This window comes from Sander lucioperca, chromosome 22, assembly GCF_008315115.2.
Source record: "Sander lucioperca isolate FBNREF2018 chromosome 22, SLUC_FBN_1.2, whole genome shotgun sequence".
In the NCBI taxonomy this organism is placed as follows: domain Eukaryota; kingdom Metazoa; phylum Chordata; class Actinopteri; order Perciformes; family Percidae; genus Sander; species Sander lucioperca.
The window spans coordinates 26,858,863-26,879,032 of record NC_050194.1 but is presented as its reverse complement, the minus strand read 5'-3'; the positions used below and the strand labels follow the sequence as shown (position 1 = coordinate 26,879,032).

The 20,170-nt window shown below is 35.3% G+C and overlaps 1 protein-coding gene across 2 annotated transcripts; it reads right to left on the bottom strand.

Annotated features, from left to right (window-relative positions):
- Window positions 1–10,603: 10,603 nt before the first annotated feature.
- Window positions 10,604–17,184, bottom strand: LOC116067483 (nucleoside diphosphate kinase A1-like). Of its 2 annotated transcripts, none has more exons than XM_031323929.2 (5): window positions 17,005–17,184; window positions 14,106–14,238; window positions 12,770–12,871; window positions 11,183–11,295; window positions 10,604–11,021 (listed from the first exon to the last, which is right to left on the bottom strand). In XM_031323929.2, the coding sequence occupies exons 2-5, from the start codon at window positions 14,232–14,234 to the stop codon at window positions 10,907–10,909; spliced, it is 459 nt and encodes a 152-aa protein (XP_031179789.2). In that variant the 5' UTR covers window positions 14,235–14,238; window positions 17,005–17,184; the 3' UTR covers window positions 10,604–10,906. The 2 variants fall into 2 exon arrangements, with proteins under 2 accessions (XP_031179789.2, XP_035853424.1); XM_035997531.1 differs by lacking the exon at window positions 17,005–17,184 and adding an exon at window positions 14,327–14,429.
- Between the last annotated feature and the right edge of the window lie 2,986 nt (window positions 17,185–20,170).

The window sequence follows — 20,170 nt, the reverse complement described above, 5'->3', positions numbered from 1 at the left end:
TGTGGGTCCATTTTCCTGTGTGCATTATAGATAAAAGTCATAGTATTATAATATGACGAAAAAAGTGATAAAAACAGTCATGGTAAAGTATGTTGAAAAAACATCATAGTATAGCATGTTGAAAAAAATTATAGTCATAGTATAGTATGTCGAAAAAAGAGATGAAAAAGTCATAGTATAGCAGGTCGAAAAAGCATATTAAAAAGTCATAGTATAGTATGTCGAAAAAAATTATAAAAAAGTCATAGTATAACAGGTCGAAAAAGCATATTAAAAAGTCATAGTATAGTATGTTGAAAAAAGTGATAAAAAGTCATAGTGTAGTATTTTGAAAAAAGTCATAGGATAGCAAGTCGAAAAATTGATAAACTGTCATTGTATAGTTCGTTTAAAAAAGTCATAGTGTAGAATGCCGAAAAAAGATGTGAAAAAGTGATAGTATAGTATGTCGAAAAAAATTATAAAACAGTCAAAATATTGAATGTCAAAATAAGTGATGTGAAAAAGTGATAGTATAGTATGTCGAAAAAATTGATATAAAAGTCATAGTATGTCAAAAAAAGTGATAAAAAAAGTCATAGTAAAGGATTTTGAAAAAAGGTCATAGAATAGTATGTTGAAAAATTATAAAAAGTCATAGTATAGTATGTCGAAAACAGTCATAGTATAGTATGCTGAAAAAGATATTAAAAAGTCACAGTATAGTATGTCAAAAAAAGTGATAAAAAGTCACAGTCAGTGTAAAGTGATAACATTTTTTATAAATAGTCATAGTACAGTATGTTGAAATTTCTTTATGAAAAAGTACTTGTATTGTATGCCAAAAAAAAAAGTGATAAAAAGTAATAGTATAGTATGAGCAAAAAAGTGACAAAAAAGTTATAGTATAGTATGCCGAAAAAGTCATAGCATAAGATATCAAAAAAAGATATTAAAAAGTCACAGTATGTTGAATAAAGTCATAGTATAGTATAAGGAAAAAAGTGATAAAAAAGTAATAGTATAGTATGGGAAAAAAGTGATAAAAAAGTTATAGTATAGTATGGGAAAAAAGTGATAAAAAAGTTATAGTATAGTATGGGAAAAAAGTCATAGTATAGTTTGTCGAAAAAAGTCATAGTATAGCAAGTCGAACAAAGTGATTAAAATCATTGTATAGTATGTCAAAAAAGTCATAATATAATATGCCGAAAAAAGTGATAAAAAAAGTCATAGTATAGTTTGTCGAAAAAAGTCATAGTATAGCAAGTCGAACAAAGTGATTAAAATCATTGTATAGTATGTCAAAAAAGTCATAGTATAATATGCCGAAAAAAGTGATAAAAAAAGTCATAGTATAGTATGCTGAAAAAAGTCATAGTACAGTATGTCGAAAAAAGTAATAAAAAGTAATAGTACAGTATGTCAAAAAAGTCATAGTATAATATTCTGAAAAAAGTGATTAAAAAAGTCATAGTACAGTATGTCGAAAAAACATATTAAAAAGTCATAGTATGTCGAAAAAAAGTCATAGTATAGCAAGTCGAACAAAGTGATTAAAATCATTGTATAGTAGTCAAAAAAGTCATAGTATAATATGCCGAAAAAAGTGATAAAAAAAGTCATAGTATAGTATGCTGAAAAAAGTCATAGTACCGTATGTCGAAAAAAGTAATAAAAAGTAATAGTACAGTATGTCAAAAAAGTCATAGTATAATATTCTGAAAAAAGTGATTAAAAAAGTCATAGTATATTATGTTGAAAAAAGTGATAAAAAGTACAGTATGTCGAAAAAACATATTAAAAAGTCATAACATAAAAAGTCACACATTCAAGAGTCATAATATAGTAAGTCGAAAAAAAGTGATGTGAAACAGTCATGGTATATATAGTATGTCGAAAAAAGTGATGAAATACTCATAGTATATATAATATGTTGAAAAAAGTTATAAAAAAGTCATAGTATAGTATGTCGAAAAAAATGACAAAAAAGTCATAGTGCAGCACATCGAAAAATTATAAAAAGTCATAGTATAGTATGTCGAAAAAAGTAAAAAAAGTCATAGTATAGTATGCCGAAAACAGTCATAATACAGTATGTTGAAAAAAGTAATAAAATATAATAGTATAGTATTTCGAAAAAAGTGATAAAAAAAGTCATAGTATAGTATGCCAAAAAAACATATTAAAAAGTGATAGTATGTCGAAAAAAGTCATAGTATAGTATGTCGAAAAAAATTATAAAACAGTCATAGTATAGTATGTTAAAAAAGTGATAAATAAGTCATAGTATAGTATGTCGAAAAAAGTCATAGTATAGCAAGTCGAACAAAGTGATAAAAGTCATTGTATAGTATGTCAAAAAAGTCAGAGTATAATATGCCGAAAAAAGTGATAGAAAAAAGGCATAGTATACTATGCCTTTTTTCTATAGTATAGTATGCCGAAAACAGTCATAGTATAGCATGTCGAAAAAAGTAAAAAAAGTCATAGTACAGTATGTCGAAAAAAGTAATAAAAAATAATAGTATAGTATTTCGAAATGACAAAAAAGTCATAGTGCAGCACAGCGAAAAATTATAAAAAGTCATAGTATAGTATGTTGAAAAAAGTGATAAAAAGTCATAGTATAGTATGATGAAAAAAGTGATAAAAACGTCATAGTATAGTACGTTTGAATAAAGTCATAGTACAGTAAGTCAAAAAAAGCAATAAAAAAGTAATAGTATAGTATGTCGAAAAAAGTCATAGTATAGCAAGTCAAACAAAGTGATAAAAGTCATTGTATAGTATGTCAAAAAAGTCATAATATAATATGCCGAAAAAAAGGAGTAAATAAGTCATAGTATAGTAAGTTGAAAAAAATGACAAAAAAGTCATAGTGCAGCACATCGAAAAATTATAAAAAGTCATAGTATAGTATGCCGAACAAAGTCATAGTATATTATGTTGAAAAAAGTGATAAAAAGTCATAGTACAGTATGTTGAAAAAACATATTAAAAAGTCATAGTATGTCGAAAAATGTCATAGTATAGTATGTCGAAAAAAGTGATGAAATACTCATAGTATATATAATATGTTGAAAAAAGTTATAAAAAAGTCATAGTATAGTATGTCGAAAAAAATGACAAAAAAGTCATAGTATAGTATGTCGAAAAAAAGTGATAAAAAGTCATAGTATAGTATGATGAAAAAAGCAATAAAAAAGTAATAGTATAGTATGTCAAAAAAAGTCATAGTATAGCAAGTCAAACAAAGTGATAAAAGTCATTGTATAGTATGTCAAAAAGTCATAATATAATATGCCGAAAAAAAAGGAGTAAATAAGTCATAGTATAGTATGTCGAAAAAAATGATGAAATACTCATAGTATATATAGTATGTTGAGAAAAGTCATAGTATAGTATGTCGAAAAAAGTGATAAAAGTCATAGTATAGTATGATGAAAAAAGTGATAAAAACGTCATAGTATAGTATGTCGAACAAAGTCATAGTATATTATGTTGAAAAAAGTGATAAAAAGTTATAGTACAGTATGTCGAAAAAACATATTAAAAGTCATAGTATGTCGACAAAAGTCATAGTATAGTATGTCGAAAAAAGTTATAAAAAAGTCATAGTATAGTATGTCGAAAAAAGTTATAAAAAAGTCATAGTATAGTATGGCGAAAAAAGTGATAAAAAAGTCATAGTATAGTATGGCGAAAAAAGTGATAAAAGTCATAGTATAGTATGCTGAAAAAAGTGATAAAAAAGTGATAGTATACCAAGTCGAAAAAAGTGATAAAAGTCATAGTATAGTATGCCGAAAACAGTCATAGTACAGTATGTCAAAAAAATTATAAAAAGTCATAGTATAGTATGTCGAAAAAAGTGGTAAAAAGTCATAGTATAGTATGAGGAAAAAAGTGATGAAATACTCATAGTATATATAATATGTTGAAAAAAGTTATAAAAAAGTCATAGTACAGTATGTTGAAAAAAATGACAAAAAAGTCATAGTGCAGCACATCGAAAAATTCTAAAAAGTATAGTATGTCGAAAAAAGTGATAAAAAGTCATAATATAGTATGTCGAAAAAAGTGATAAAAAAGTGATAGTATACCTTTGTATACTATCACTTTTTTATCATAGTATAGTATGTCGAAAAAAGTGATGAAATACTCATCGTATATATAGTATGTTGAAAAAAGTGATAAAAAGTCACAGTATAGTATGTCGAAAAAAATGATAAAAAAGTCATAGTATGTCGAAGAAAGTGATAAAAAAGTCATATTATACCAAGTCGAAAAAAAAGTGATGAAAGTCATAGTATAGTATGTCGAAAAAAGTGATAAAAGTCATAGTATAGTATGCCGAAAACAGTCATAGTACAGTATGTCGAAAAAAGTAAAAAAAGTCATAGTACAGTATGTCGAAAAAAGTAATAAAAAAAAATAGTATAGTATTTCGAAAAAAGTGATAAAAAAGTCATAGTATAGTATGCCAAAAAAACATATTAAAAAGTCATAGTATGTCGAAAAAAGTCATAATATAGTAGGTCGAAAAAGGTGATGTGAAACAGTCATAGTATAGTAGGTAAAAAAAGTCATAAAAAAGTCATAGTATAGTATGTCGAAAAAAGTAATAAAAAATAATAGTATAGTAATTCGAAAAAAGGGATAAAAAAGTATGCTGAAAAAAGTGATAAAAGTCATAGTATAGTATGCCGAAAACGGTCATAGTACAGTATGTCGAAAAAAGTAATAAAAGTCATAGTATAGTATGTCGAAAAAAGTAATAAAAAATAATAGTATAGTATTTCGAAAAAAAAGTAATAAAAAGTTATAGTATAGTATGTTAAAAAAATGTATAGTGTAGTATGTCGATAAAAGTCACAGCATAGGAAATCGAAAAATTTATAAACTGTCATTGTATAGTATGTTAAAAAAGTGATAAAAAAATCATAGCATAACATGTTCAAAAAAGTGATAAAAAGTCATAGTATAGTATGTCGAAAAAAGTGATTAAAAAAAGTCATAGTAAAGTATGTCGAAAAAAGTCATACTATAGCTTGTCGAAATAGGTGATGAAGAGTTATAGTATAATATGATGAAAAATTGATAAAAAGTAATAGTATAGTATGAGGAAAAAAGTGATAAAAAAGTCATAGTATAGTATGTCAAAAAAAGTGATAAAAAGTCATGGTATAGTATGCCGAAAAAAGATATTAAAAAGTCATAGTATAGTATGCCGAAAAAAAGATATTAAAAAGTCATAGTATAGTATGTCGAGAAAAGTGATAAAAAGTCATAGTATAATATGTCGAAAAAAGTGATAAAAAGTCATACTATAGTATGCCGAAAAAAGATATTAAAAAGTCATAGAATAGTGTGTCAAAAAAGTCATAGCATAGCAAGTCGAAAAATTGATAAATTGTCATTGTATAGTTCGTTGAAAATAGTCATAGTATAGTATTTCGAAAAAAGTGATAATATAGTATGTCGAAAAAAGTCATAGTATAGTATGCCGAAAAAAGATATTAAAAAGTCATAGTATAGTGTGTCGAAAAAAGTAATAAAAAGTCATAGCATAACAAGTCGAAAAAAAGTAATAAAAAGTTATAGTATAGTATGTTAAAAAATGTATAGTGTAGTATGTCGATAAAAGTCACAGCATAGCAAGTCGAAAAATGTATAAACTGTCATTGTATAGTATGTTAAAAAAGTGATAAAAAGTCATGGTAAAGAATGTCGAAAAAAGTAATAAAAAGTCATGGTAAAGTATGTCGAAAAAAGTGATAAAAAATCATAGTATATATAGTATGTCGAAAAAAGTGATAAAAAAGTCAGAGTAAAGTATGTCGAAAAAAAGGTCATAGCATAGCAAGTCGAAAAAAGTAATAAAAGTCATAGTATAGTATGTCAAAAAGTGATAGTATAGTTTGTCGAAAAAAGTGATTAAAAAAAGTCATAGTATAGTATGTCGAAAAAAGTCATACTATAGCTTGTCGAAATAGGTGATGAAGAGTTATAGTATAATATGATGAAAAATTGATCAAACGTAATAGTATATTATGAGGAAAAAAGTGATAAAAAAGTCATAGTATAGTATGTCGAAAAAAGTGATTAAAAAAAGTCATAGTATAGTATGTCGAAAAAAGTCATAGCATAGCAAGTCGAAAAATTTATAAACTGTCATTGTATAGTTCGTTGAAAAAAATCATAGTATAGTATGTCAAAAAAAGGTCACACTATATAGTAAGTCGAAAAAAGTGATAAAAAGTCATAGTATGTTAAAAAAAAAGATAAAACAGTCATAATATAGTATGCCGAAAAAAGATATTAAAAAGTCATAGAATAGTGTCGAAAAAAGTAATAAAAAAAAGTCAGTGTGTCAAAAAAAGCTATAGTATAGCATGTTGAAAAAAATGAAAAAGTCATAGTATAGCAGGTCGAAAAAGCATATGAAAAAATCATAGTATAGTGTGCTGAAAAAAGTAATAAAAACGTCATAGCATAGCAAGTTGAAAAAATTGATGGAATGTAATTGTATAGTGATGAAAAAGTCATTGTGTAGTATGTCGAAAAAATTGATACTATAGTATGTCGAAAAAAGTGATAAAAAGTTATAGTATAGTATGTTGAAAAAGTGATTAAAAAAGTCATAATAAAATTATATATATAATATAGTATGTTGAAAAAAATGATAAAAAGTTCATAGTACAGCATGTCGAAAAAAGAGATAAAAAAGACATAGTATAGTATGTCGAAAAAACATTGATTTAAAAGTAATAGTATAGTTTGTCGAAAAAAGTCATAGTATGTGATGTTGAAAAAAAAGTCATAGTATAGCATGTTGAAATAGGTGATGAAGAGTTATAGTATAATATGATGAAAAAAGTGATAAGTCATAGTATAGTATGTCGAAATAAGTCATAGTATAGTATGCCGAAAAAAGTGATAAAAAAGTCATCTTATAGTATGCCGGAAAAAGATATTAAAAAGCCATAGTAAAGTATGTCGAAAAAAGTGATAAAAAGTCATAGTATAGTATGTCGACAAAAATCATAGTATAGCAAATCAAAAAAAGTGATAAAAAAGTCATAGTACAGTAAGATGAAAAACGTGATAAAAAAGTCATAGTACAGTATGTCGAAACATCACATACTCCAGTCCATCTGTATAGCAGGAGAACTAATGTTTTGTAGCTACTTGAATCTGTCTTTAAGCTTTATTTAGCGCTCCCTACTGTACAGTAGGGAGCGCTAAATAAAGCTTATTTTACAATTGTTTTGCAGTGATTAAGTTCTAAAGCACAAATAAGTACCCATCAATTACTTCTCAGATGATTTTGTGCAGACAAATTTATTTCAGCAGCTGTAAAAAGAAGAAGTTTACTCTAGTATCGATTTCTGACTATTTGAAGACGAGAGGAGAACATTTGTCTTTGTTTGATTTCATTAAAAGTGAAGTTGGGCTTTGCTGTTGGCTTCACGACTCCGTTTTTTTTTTCAGAGCGACAACATACCCTTCTTTAACTCGTTGACTCCTGTGTTATTTCTACCCTATTGTCCCAGCCCATAATTACACATGTATGAATTGTATCCTTACAGGAAGCTAAGGATGAGGCTTGTTTTTGAGCCACTGTATGTTAAACAGAAAACTAGGGATGGACCTAGTTTTTCAAATGAAAGTGCTTATAATTCAATTCTTGTCAGGGTTTAGGCCTCATATGATGTTTTATCCTTATTCCAACACATTCTAAGACAATTCAAGGAAACCTTGACTAGATAGATTCTCTCTCTCTCTCTCTCTCTCTCTCTCTCTCTCTCTCTCTCTCTCTCTCTCTATATATATATATATATATATATATATATACATATACATACATACATAAACAGACACACCTGGGGCGAAGTTGGAAACCAGAATCAGCTTTAAATACAGTCCTAATCTAGTCCTCACTAACACGGGCCCAATTATAGTAACTACATGAAAACTTCACTGTTGTTGCATGAAATGTCAATTGTGTTTAGCCTACATCATCAGTTTCTATCATGTTAAATAAGAGGCTAAGCCAGCCTGGTGGCCAAGCTGCAGACAGATGCTCCTCAACAGTGTGCTCCCCAGCAGTCAGCTCCCCCTGCTGTTCATAAGGGGCCTCTGCACCCCTTTCGTTTCAGACCCTCCCACCAGCCTTTGGGCCACGCCTCCTCATTTACATTGACATGTGTCAAGTCCAAATGAAAAGCCAATGTAAATGGAAATTCAAAAGCCAAATATTAAACCCAAATGGAAATCCAATGTTAAATTGAAATCGAAAAGCCAAATATTAAATCCAAATGAAAAGCCAATGTTAAATTGAAATTCAAAAGCCAAATATTAAATCCAAATGGAAAAGCCAATGTTAAATTGAAATTCAAAAGCCAAATATTAAATCCAAATGGAAAAGCCAAATGGAAAATTTAAAAAAAAAAAAATATTTTCAATTTGATCAATGGAAAATTTAAAAAAATAATAATATTTTTTATTTGATCTGGCTTCGTTTTCTCTTTGGACTTTCAATTTGAATTATGAATAAATATTTCCTCCATAATATTTGTCTGAAATGTAGCGGAGTGGCATGAAAAGAAAAGAGAAGTACCTCAAATTTGTACTTAAGTACAGTACCTGAGTAAATGTACTTAGTTACATTCCTCCAGTGTCCAGAGATGGCAAAAGTACTCAAGTAGAAGTACAGATATTTGTGTTAAAAAATACAAGCCTGTAACAAAGTACAGGCTTGGAAATGTACTTAAAGTATAAAAGTAAAAGTAGCCTTGCGAATGACAACCATTTTTATGCAAAGCTACCTGGACCACACAAATGTTACTAGAGTGCAAGCTGATAAACGTCAGTGGACATGGAGAAAAGGCTCTTTATATACCATTGCCTACATTTTAAATGGATGTCTGCCAACAGGCCTAAAACATCACATATATGATTATTGTGACAGACTGGGACTCCAGGTTAATAAGATCCTGACTGAGTTGCAAGATATGAATTCAATTGTGATTCCGTGAAAATTCACAGATCCAGTTTCTCTTTTTAATCTTCCCCTTAACATTTAAAGGAATTTACATGTATGTGTGTGTGCTCAAATATGGCTTCTGGAAAGAAAATAAAGGATAAAATATGCCGAATCTCTGGGATCTCCGTTTTCTTCATTTTCAATCATGTCGCCGTCTTTACTATGTGCTAACGTTACCGCCATCAAGCCGCAATGATTTGCTGCGAACAAATGCCGCCAAATCTGTCGAGTCATCTTGTAGTGGTGCGTCAAGTCCAACATATATTCCCATCCAATTAGATTGAATTCAGTATTGACGCGAAAAATAACGGTAACTCCACTGAAATTATTTGAAACTAAAGTAACGAGCAGATTTTGTAAAGTGTAAGGAATAAAAGTAAAAAGTTGGCACAAAAAGAAATAGTAAAGTAAAAATATCAAAAACATCTACTTGAGTACAGTAACAAAGTATTTGTACTTCATTACTTCCCATCTCTGCCAGTGTCAGTATCACACATTGTATAGTTCTATTGCATCTTTATTTTCCTCAAATGCAGCAGTACCCCCTGGTTGGTTTATATGCAGTGGTGTAAATCAGTGATTCCAAAACAGGGGTACTTTGAAAAATTGTAGAGTAGCTCAAAAAATAGAAATGACTCAAATATATCCACATACTAACATTACGTTAACTAACAACACCATAACTAAATGTTGCAGTTGTGTTAAGTTAAACTGGTAGCTAAAAGAAAAAAAACATTAGAAATATTTAGCTAAAAGTAACATTAACCGAGAAGTTGTTGAAATACTCAGCTTCACACTCCGTGGTAGGCTAGTAGAGCACGGCTGACCAATTGTATGAAAAACTTCAAATAAAGTCTTATGATTTTATACATTTGGCAGATAAATTGGGATTCGATGAAGGGGTGTGTGAGTTTCTCACAGGGGGCTGTGGGGGGGGGGGGGGGACCTCCGACCAGAAAGGTTGGGAACCAATGTAAAAATACTTTCACATTTTTGTGCCACCCCTTTACCAGCCGCAACATTAAAGTGATACAATAATGCATTCTGCATGAGTACTTGCCAATACTTACTTAAAACCTGCAGATGTAACAGATCTACACTTTACTTCTACTTAAGATCTCAGTAGTACCACTGCACACATTTTATTGGTCGGTAATTTTTTATGCTGGCTGTGACGAGATCCCTTCTCAGTTTTTATGCTCTACATATCTGGAACAAACTCCCAGAAAACTGCAGGTCTGCCGCAACTCAGTTTTTTCAAATCCAGGCTAAAGACCTTGTCTTTCTTTAAATAATTGTTAATTTACAAGTCCTCTGGGAGACCGATTTGGAACTTGAGTTGAAACAAAACATAAGTCCTCTGGGATGCCCGAGTTGGACTCGGTTAACTTTTACTGCACACAAAAAAAAATTAAAAACATTATGCTCCCTTCAATCCTGCCTGGCATCTGATATGAACCACCATACATGTATCATTAATTAGTCCCTTCCACTGGAGTTCAGCAGGTCACATAGGATCATAGGTACATTAAAGCTGTGTGTAATCTGAGCAATGAACGAAGAGGCCGTGGGTATTGTGTGCATTTTATTGGAAAGCAGATCACCATTAACAAAACCGACAGCCAAAGTCATTAACTGTACATGTAAGGATTGATGGAATGTTTCCTTAAGGAATGAATTCAGACTAGACATACATCTCTGCAGGGACCAGATCCAAGTACAGTATGATGAGTAGGGGGCAGAGGGAATGTGAGGACGGAGGCATGAAGAACTTCAGTTCTTCTCCTCTAGGCTATGGACAAAAAAGAGGGAATCTGAGGCGAATGTTTTACTGGTCTCCAACCAGTCCAAGGACTGCTGCAGCACCCAGAGTGCTCAGTAGAGCCAGCTGGCGGCACAGCTCGTGTAGTGGACCAGCTCGTCATCTTTAAACCACAGGGAAATCTCCTTGTTGGCACTCTCGACGGAGTCACTGCCATGGATGATGTTCCTGTTAAAAAGGACAAAGCAAAGCGTGAGGAATGAATATAACGCATCCGAGAGAATTTGGTCCAAAGAAACAAACTTAACATCCCACTAAGTTATGTCTGGGCTACCATTGAACACACTGTTGATATTTAGGGCTCCTCTGAGCCCAACAAAAACACTCACTTGCTGACGTCGATGCAAAAGTCTCCTCTGATGGTCCCGGGCTTGGAATCAGCAGGGTTGGTCTCACCCAGCATCACCCTGCCGGTCTTCACCACACCTTTGCCCTCCCACACCTGGAATACATAAGAGAGATGAAGCCAGCTGCTTCGTTAGCTCTTCCCCAGCACTTAAGGAACACATTTCTCCAAACAGCTGACAAATTACGGGTATTATTTTCTACAACAGCAAAAGCAGGTTTAATGTTCCATAAATTGTCTCCTGGGCTTTGGTTAAAAAAAACACCAGTCTTGTACCCCCTTCTAGAGTTTAGATTCTCTGCCCGAGCCAACATTTTACGCCGCTATGGCCGGGCCCTTAAACAAGCATTTGTGTTTTTTTGTCATTACTTTATTAGCCTTATTCGGTGGGGAGCAAGCTATGGCTCTCTAGCTTCTTCCATAGCTCTGGGTGTATGTCCTGACCTGAGTTGAGTGTGAGGTAAACTGTGCTACATTGCGTCTCCCCCCCCTCTGCAGCACTGTTGTCGACCAATTAGGTGATCAAGACAAGAAAGTCTCCTCTATGGTTCCAGGGCTTTGATTATGTTGCTGCCTTGATCTGTTACCCACACTATTCAGCTGAGGGAGCAGCTAGGGTCGAATTTTTTTTTTTAATTTATTTTTTTATATATATAAACACTTCTTCATTTGTGATCCATTCCATTCTGAATAAACAAACAGCGCAGTTTACTTGCTATGTCCTTGTTGCATTATTCATTAAGAATTCTAAACAGATTTCTGTAGTTCAAACAACTCTAGTTGAGAACGTCAGTTATAACGGACCACGTATTAAAAATACTGGTTTAAAACGTGCACGGGCTTCATTTTTTTGGGCCGATCTAAGCTTTACCCCCTTCACACCGAGGGCTTGACCGACTCGGCATCACGATCCGGGTCGAGCGGTCGCACACAGGGCCATTTCAGTGTGAATTGTACACAACCAGGGTCTCCAACAAACTGGGCTGGACAAACTGTGCAATTAGTTTGAAATGGGGGACCAGAGTCGGCACAGGTTGCTGCGCACTTTGAAATAAAGGAACAGATTTTTTTTCCTCCAATTCACGGGTCTGTCTCGCTCTCTCTTCACATGAGCTCGCAACATCTCTGCAGCAGTTCAAACTCCAGCTGGACTGGAGTTCGCAAAGTCAGCCATTTACTGATAGAGTGTAAACCCCGCCCATTTTCAGCATGTGAGGGTTCTGGTACGCGTCGTTGCTGGGTTGTGACCATGTTGGATCTGAAGGTCCTAACCCGCGTTAACTGGCTCGGTTTGAATTAAGAAAAGGGTGCGAAATAAGAATAGACCTTTTTCACGGCAGACATGTTGACATGTAGGAAAAGCACAGGTGTATTCAAAACCATTAACGATGGCTGCATTCCACTTAGGAGAGGTCCTGGTATTGTTCATGCTGACTCACTGAAATAGCTCACTGGGACACTTGATGGAACTGAGCCATCGTTAAGGTTATCAATTTCAATTTCTACTACGACAAGTCAAAATGTCTGCTGTAAAAAAGGTCCCTTTATTCAATCGGTTGTCTCTTCTTACCATGGCAACAACTGGACCAGAGGACATGTATTTCATGAGGGTAGGAAAGAACGGCCGGTCCTTCAGGTCGAGGTAGTGCTGCGTCAGGAGGTCCTCAGAGGCCTGCAGCAGGGAGACAGCGTGGACAGACATTAAACACTGGACATATGAAACCATTTCACATTCTATACCAATTATTGGTCCATATTGTAAAATTTAACAGCAAATCCTGACCCCATGCTACCGTCAACAGAACTCCCACAGTTTAAAATGGGGGGGTGGGGGCACTGGCATCCGATCAGTACACTGCGGCAGCTGCCCTGATAAGTGTCAGAATGTAGACCGGTCGCCGATGGGTGAATCCCTGCCTATACCATTAGGGAGAGGAGGGCTCCATATTCAATAAAAACCCACAGCCCCCAGAGCCGTCAGGCCTTTACTGGCTACAGCGATGAATTCAATAACCTTACAGTCTGTCTACATCTGTTTTATTTAAAAAAAAAAAATAAACTGAAACACATTACTCTGTCCACTATATTACCTATAAAACCCTAGATTTTCATGTGCAATTTATATAATAAAAAGATTAATACTTGGCATCCGTGCATCGACACAAAAGTATTGCTATACTTTGCTAATCGATTTCCCCTCCACCCCTACTGTTTGTTTACAGTTAGAATGACACCCTTGGTCACATGGTCAATCCATTCTACTCCAAGGCTAAACTCTAGTCCCTCAAGTTGAGTAAGTAGAAACCCTGATCCGACACAGCACGACAAAAACAGGTACACATCCAACTACTCAAAGTCAAATCTGACCATTTCAGTATGCGAGTCATTTTAGTGAAGCGCTTTCTGTTCTGATGTCAGTCAATAACTGACATTTATATTAACTCATAAAAATAAACTCGCTGCTCTACATTGAATAATCAGTGCAGTTTCTCAGGCAGTGCTCCTTTGCCAGACTGTACTTGGCTCCCTTTCTCATTTCACTTCCGACTTCTCCACTAACACTGGGATCTAACTTCAGCAATTAGGGTTAATCTACTTTACCTCCATTATACAACATTTTTTGAATGTGTTCATATAACGCAGGTTTATAAATGAACCACACTTCATGGTAAGTGTTAGAGGATCAGGAGACCCTTACACTGTGCTAATCTATGCTGCAGTCAGGAATAGACACGCAGGTTAAGCTCACCGGAGATCTGTCAGTCGGCACACTCACACGATCATGTGCGTACACTGTAGATGGTTAAAAATACCACGGACTTATGAAAGCCGCCAATTTAAAACTCCTATCATAAAAAAAGTTAAATCTAAGCCAAAGCCTTAAGAAAAATAAATCATTTACTTACATGTTGCATCTTCATGGCCACAAGTTTGAAGCCTTTGGTCTCAAACCTCTTGATGACCTCTCCAATGATGCCCCTCTGCACACCATCGGGCTTGATGGCAATGAATGTGCGCTCCTTCTGCTCGGCCATGATTCTACAACAAAAGCAGAAAAAGGAAAAAAAAAAACAGATGAAGGAAATACAAGTCTGCAGGAGGAACACAAGGCTGAAGAGTCACTCACGGCTCTTGGTCGCATTTGGCACAGTCATCAGTGGGGCGGGCTGTAGAGGCCCCCGACCCCATTGCACAGCGAACACATAGACGACACGCAGCTCTGGTCAGTGTGGATCTGACAGCCAGATCACCTAATCTGAACTACTGTGACTCTGGCTGCCAGCCCCGCCTACACAACGTAAAGACTTATCCTCACCTATGGTGCACTGGACCGACTCCACTGTCAGTTTCATCAAGTCAAGAGACTAGAATGTAAGGCAACGCCACTACCCATTCCATATACATTTACTGTGAATAGAGCTGTAACAATTGCACATTTTGCTGTACAATTAATTATCCCAGAAATAATTGCAATTCAGATGATTGTCTGTCAAATTTCAAAAATATTTTTTTAAAGAAATTAAGTTTTGAATAAACCATGCCTCTTCATTATCATAAAACATGTTTTGTCACTGTATCCCCTTATCATTTATGTTATGGACATGTATAGGGTCAAATGCAAACAACTGAAATATATAGTCCGACCAATTATCACGTATAATTACAATTTGGCATATAGTATAGCATGTCAAAAAGAGTGATAAAAAGTCAAGTCGTAGCATAATGTCAAAAAAAAGTCATAGTTTAGCATGTTGAAAAAAGTGATAAAAATTCATAGTTTGTAATTTTTTATTGTTTTTCTAAACAAAAAACAATTACCAGTCCACACCTTATGACCTTAACTACGTAACAATTGTTACAGGTCTAACTGAAGTTTCCCATATTGTAATTTTGTACCAATTATAGGCGATAGTGCTTAGTAGGTACACAAACTTCCAATCAATCGCTGGTGAACTGCAGAAAGTCTAGAGTTAAAACAATAAGTCAATTATTTGATCAGTCAGTTGACTGAAACTTAACATCAGCAACTTTAAGAGGGGAAAAAGCCAAACACTCATTGGTTAGAGCTGCTAAAATCTGAGCATTTAAGGTTCTTTTTCATAGGCTTGTTTTTAACTGCTGGTCTAACCAAACAAGCAGTTTCAAGTCCTCTACTTGAGATCTGGGAAATTATAGGGTGTAACATTTTACAGACTAAATTATAAAAAGGAACATATAGAAGATTAATGAAAATATTGATAGTAGCAGCCACTCTTCGTGCAGAGTAAGCAGATATAGCCAAGTGTGATCTCGTCTACAGGCAAGCACGCAAAACATTAGAATTAAATAATTTTACTTTTGATACAATTACATTGTTCTTTCTAGAGAACTTGATTTGTCATTTTGTGCAGCTAAGGGGAGCATTAACTAAAGTTATTCCCACAAAGGAATACAAAAATTAAGCCCTTACACTACAGATTAACATGAAAATAAACCTTGGCAGAATTATAGACACTGGCAGAGGCATCATTGTTACTGAAGATCGAATCTCAAAAGACCAATAAAGTCGGAATATGACAAAGCCCCAGAAAGAGTAGACAAAAGTTAGGGTTGGGTTTCCAACAATACCGGTGTAGCATCGAGTTCTGGTCCCTCTCTGAATCATACCCGACGCTACGCTGATTGTAACAGGAGGGAAACCGACTGACACATCACCGCCTTTCTGATGCAGGTCAAATCATGTCACTGCCCACAGCTATTGCACACCAACTGGTAACGTTATTCCAAATCACAGTCACACCTGCAGCAGGCTAACGTAACGTTAAACACACACGGCCTACAATACACCAATGCACGACTACTATGATCTTGCACTTTAAGGAAGTGCGCTTTTTAATGGCTGACACGTAAAGTTAGGTCTACCTCCTTCCTTGGAACAAAAGGTTCCATACAGACACGTCTGCAAAACCGGCCTACATAAAAGAAGGCATGTCTAACGGACTGCTGCATCACGAGCATTAGCACAACTCCTTTGAATGACTGTTAGGAGCAACTAACGTTACTGTACAACAATTATGACAGAAACGTTAGCTAATTGCTACAGTTGACATTTACTCAAATAAGTTGGGTGTAACGTTAATGCTACTAGTCGCTTGGCCAAATTGAGGCATAGCGACATTAGCATAGCATGTAGTGTCATAATATTCATTCATCAGAAAATCGGTGCCTGTCTGAAAGGCATTTGACTGCACGTGAGCACGTTCCTCAGACAGCTCAGTGAAGTTAATGACGTTTTGGTCTGCGGCCGGCTGCACTTGACAGCCGGTCTTCAACCCGGATTACAATAACTCTTGCCAAAGAAGAGTTCCACCCTGCTGAGCGACCCCTCGTTACTGCCGAAGTAGTTCATTAATTTTGCCACAGAGTGTAACTGTTCCTCCCTGTTCTGAGGGGATAGCAGCACAGGCCTAGGCCTCACACACAGCCGCATGGTCTTTTGTTCGCGTTGCTGCACTGACTTGCCAAGTCTGGGTAGCGGCGCAGCCTCAATCTGCCAGGATTGCAGCACCAATACACCGTTACCCCGTTATAGCGTCAGTTAACATAACGTTAACGTAACTACTGAAATCACAGCATTACCGAGAAGTTTCAATGTATCTGACATAGCTTTCCGTTAGACCACACATGCTGGAAAATACCGACTTCTGAAAACTAACTTGAACGTTAGCTTCAAACTCGGGCGTTTAAACAACAGGGGTAATTAGACATAGGCCTATATTAATATAGACGTAAAATATACACGTAAAAAAGGAATAGTATGCTCACATTATAAAGCTCGGTTGAGTGGTGGATTTCCGGTAGCTGTTGCTCTGGTTGACGTGGGAGAAGACCGACAGAGTTTGCGCCGCCGCCTTTTATCCTTGGAGGCGGAGACTGGCGCTACGGCAAGACACTGGAGCCAAAAATAAAGAGCAGTTTAGTCCCACCCTACAGCAAAGATTATTGCCTACAGCATCGGTATAGAGTCCGCAGCGCTGTAGAGAAAGGTCTGGCAATGCGAGAGCAGCGAGACTGCACCATATGAGTCCCAAACTTTAGTTCTCGTGTCGCGAGAATATCTGTAGCCTAATGCTGCAGTGCTGCCTATTACAGTCAATTGTTTAAAGACATTTTCTGACAGGCTACAAAACACAGAAATCCAAAAACACACACACAAAATGCAAAACTCAACAAATGGTACATGATGTGCTCAATGTAAAACAAAAGTTTGAATGCCTTATCAGGAGACTTATGCCTTTTGCTTGTTCAGTGTCACACTTGCTACATAGGCTACTGTATGTACAGCATACCACTATTCCTTCATATACTCTGATCTTAAGTATTGCATATTTAGTAGATTTAGTTTTCCTCCCTATATTTTTGTATATATTTTTTTATTGCCTATATCTATATCAGTCTATCAATCAACCTACTCCGTCTCCTACTTATGGTGCGTTGAAATCAACTCAGACGTGTAGTAAGTGTGGGGGACAGAGGGCACCGTCATGTAAAGTGTGGGGGGCATGTTCTCTGCATACCCGGTGTCCGCTACGCCCTTGCCCCCAATGACATTGATTCTCAATCCTACATCCTGTCCTCTGCACATTCTATATATCCTGAACTTTTGCTCATCCCTCGACATTTGCACATCTTGCACTAATCCATACAGCCTCTTTTTATGTTAAATAGTTATATGTATGTGGCAGGCCTATTTGTTTCTGTATTTATTGTTTGTTTATTTCTTATTAATGTTTAATATGTTTATGTATGCACCAACAACCAAGGCAAATTCCTCATAATTGCTACTTTTCCCTTCTTTTTCTGATTCTTTGTCTTTCTCTTCCCCGTCCTCCTCCTTTTACTCTCGCTCTTCTTGCTATGCCTCTCTCCTATGTTGGCATCCATTGCACTAAAACAGAAGAGCTCAGCTGTGGCCCTTTTATCGCTAAAGCTCTGATTGCTACTTGAACAATTGTGCATCATTGTGTTGTGAGGAGTCTGAGTGGATAGGGGAACATCTGAGTTTAGCATTTTGAATAGCAGTCTGTTCCCCGTGAACACAGGAGATGTTATTCATGAAGATCAAGCCACATGTAGAGAATTGTGTGGAGTGTTTTAACCGTTGTGTGTCATTCAGGTCTGTGGGACCCGTTTTCAGTGTTTGCTAAAAGAAAAATTATGCTATTTATTATTTCTTCTAACTCAGACTCATTGGCTTTGGCTCATTTTCTGTGAAGATAACATAAAAAATAACTTTTTCAATGACTGCACATGGTACACCCCCCCTACACATAACTATTACATATGAGGTGTTCATGTCTACTGGACCCGAGTGTATTTAATTGTCGGTGCTATGAAACTATGTTGTCTTTCTGCACCTGCTATTCCCACACAAAGTTACAAAATGGTTACATTTCAAGCACTTTCACCTGTTCTGATTAAGGTCTATGAAATAAGCACCAATAATGATCAAAAATCTTGTTTCTATTTCTTTTACCTTTTTTTTTTATAATTGATTTTCCTTGTTTTCTCTCAAAAAGAAAATTATCATATGATCATGAATTTAATCTCACAGGGGGGTAAATGGCAAATATGAACCATAAATTATCTGTTAAGTATTTTTACGTAAATTGTTATGGCTGTATTGATTTAAAAGCCTAATAATGTGGTGGGAACATGTAACAAAACTATGAACACCACAAGGGTTAAAGGAATTGTGGATTTAGAACTGCAGTCTGAGTGTAAAGTAGGAAGTGTGCTTTTATTTTAGCAGAATTGGTTCAGGGGGTTGGTACATGTACTTTTGTTTGCGCTCAAATGACCATCCTTAAGGTTTGCACCATATACTGTATAGTTTGTAAATGGGCAAACAGGCCTTCATGTTCTCTGTCCCGCAATTTTAAACCACTTGCAGACAGGTGTGCCGCTAGATAGGCTGATCCCAATTAGGGCATTTAAAAATGTAGGCTTTGGAGGCTTATTGGAATTAATTGCTTCCTTACCCTAGGCTCAGGTTAGCCTTGCACCAGCTGTTATTGTTTTAGACTACTGGGGTACTTCCTTTGACACACTGAGCTTCTCTCTCCCCTCACTCTCCATCTGTGTGCATCCATGTCCCAGAAATGCTTGTTACTAACTTAGCTCTGGGGAGCTTATTCGCCGGAGTCCTTATGTTTTATTCGGCCAGCAGTTTTCCTCGGATTACGGTGGCACCTAAATCATGGTTGGAGCTGTCGCCGTGGTCCTGCTCCGCACCTTGCTATGCCCTGCTACACCCTGCTATGCTCTGCAGTGCCCTGCTATGCCCTGCTACGCCCTGCTACGTCCTGCTACGTCCTGCTAAGCCCTGCTACGTCCTACTCAGCCCAGTCTCATGGCAGTTCGTGAAATGGTCACGTTATTGAATCTATTGATTTGTGTACTGAACACGTTAATGTCGTTATTTTCGTGTGGTAAGTAATGTATTTCAATGGGAAGCATATTTCGTGATCAAGAACGATTACGGTAGCGAGTAGTATTGATAAGGCGAAAATCCGTGCAGGGAGGTTGGTCGGGGTGGTGGATGGGTCAAACAACACAGGACTTTCACCCCGGAGACCGGGGATCGCGTCCTGCGTTTTGCAGTTCTTTTCCGCGTTATTCTCTTCCTAACCACAACCGTCCCGTTGTTGTGGCCGGCTTGTGGCGTTTCATTTCCCTGTTGTTGTATCATATGGTTTCATCTGAAAATCTTCTTGACTCGAAAAGTAACTAGTAACTAATATTTTCCTCTGAAATGTAGTGGAGTAGAAGTAAATGGAAAAACTCAAGTGAAGTCCAAGTTTCATGTTAAACAAAAAGGATCTCATTCTTTAACAAAAAGCTCAACATCTGTAGGGATCATTTCCATGATGTTGCCAGATACTTAGAATAATAATCTGAGCCTGTCAGCGGCAACAAACAGATCTTTTAG